The sequence below is a fragment of the Nestor notabilis genome, unplaced genomic scaffold, assembly GCF_000696875.1.
Source record: "Nestor notabilis isolate BGI_N333 unplaced genomic scaffold, ASM69687v1 scaffold24801, whole genome shotgun sequence".
In the NCBI taxonomy this organism is placed as follows: Eukaryota; Metazoa; Chordata; class Aves; order Psittaciformes; family Psittacidae; genus Nestor; species Nestor notabilis.
This window is the reverse complement of record NW_009916391.1, coordinates 20,941-22,207: the sequence shown is the minus strand read 5'-3', so window position 1 is coordinate 22,207 and position 1,267 is coordinate 20,941. Positions and strand designations below refer to the sequence as shown.

The 1,267-nt window shown below is 55.8% G+C and overlaps 1 protein-coding gene across 1 annotated transcript; it reads left to right on the top strand.

Annotated features, from left to right (window-relative positions):
• Window positions 1–52: 52 nt before the first annotated feature.
• FAM84B (family with sequence similarity 84, member B) lies at window positions 53–973 on the top strand. Its single transcript, XM_010024557.1, has one exon. The coding sequence runs from the start codon at window positions 77–79 to the stop codon at window positions 971–973; it is 897 nt and encodes a 298-aa protein (XP_010022859.1). The 5' UTR covers window positions 53–76.
• The last annotated feature ends 294 nt before the right edge of the window (window positions 974–1,267 follow it).

Genomic DNA, 1,267 nt, shown 5'->3' with positions numbered 1-1,267 from the left:
TGTGGAGGGGGAGCCGTGCTTTGCCGCCCCGCGCCTGCCTTCATGGCCCCGCTGTGTGTCTGTCGTTGCAGCGGGCATGGGGAACCAGGTGGAGAAGCTGACCCATCTGAACTACAAGGAAGTTCCCACGGCCGATCCGACAGGTATGGACAGAGATGAAGGGCCCAGGATCGGGGTCTCCTACATCTTTTCGAATGATGATGATGAGCTGGAGCAGCAGCAGGATTCAGTGCACGACCTAGGGGGTGAGCACCCAGCCCTGCAGCCTTATGATCCCCAGCTGCATGAGGTGGAGTGCTCAGTCTATTACCGGGATGAGTGTATTTACCAGAAGAGCTTTGCAGAGGAGGACACACTGCCAGAGGAGGGTGATGAAGGAGGTGGGGGGCATCTGAGCACCTACACCCCGGAGAACCTGCTGAATAGGTGCAAACCGGGTGACCTGGTGGAGTTTGTGTGCCAGGCCCAGTATCCGCACTGGGTGGTTTATGTCGGAGATTTTCAAGTGGTGCATCTGCACAGGCTGGAGGGGGTGAACAGCTTCCTCACCGATGCCAGCCAGGGCAGACGGGGCCGCATTGCCAACCAGTTGTACCGCTACAAACCCCTCAGCCCAGCCGTGGTGGTGCGCAATGCCCTGGAGCAGGTGGGTTGCAAGGACCGGGACTTGAGTTGGAGAAACTCTGAGTGTTTTGCTGCCTGGTGCCGGTATGGCAAGCGGGAGTTTAAAATCGGTGGGGAGCTGCGCATAGGCAAGCAGCCCTACCGACTGCAGATCCGGCTGGGTGACAAGCGCAGCCACACACTGGAGTTCCAGAGCCTGGAGGATCTGATTATGGAGAAGAGGAGAAATGACCAGATTGGTAGAGCTGCTGTGATCCAGGAGCTCTCCAGCCACCTGCAGGCTGCAGAGGAGGAGGAAGATGAGGAGGAAGACCATCATCATCCAGGTGCTCAGACTGCTGTGGAGTAGCAGCCCCAGCACCACCATGCTGCTTAGCCTGGGTGATGGGGATTAAAACTGAAGGCTGCGAAATTGAGCTGTTATAAGCCCTTTGGGCCGCTTCGGTGCAGCTTCATTCCAATCACATGTGAAAGGAAGGGGGAAAGCTGATTAAGTGTCTGTGCTTTAGTGCTTAACTCTTTCAGTGCTTGATGATAAAACCCCTGACTTATTTGTAGAAGATAAAACTCAGGGCAATTCTACACCTCTCTATTCCCAGTTCTTTCCCTTCCTCTCTGCCCTCCTCGTGCATAGCCTTTCCCT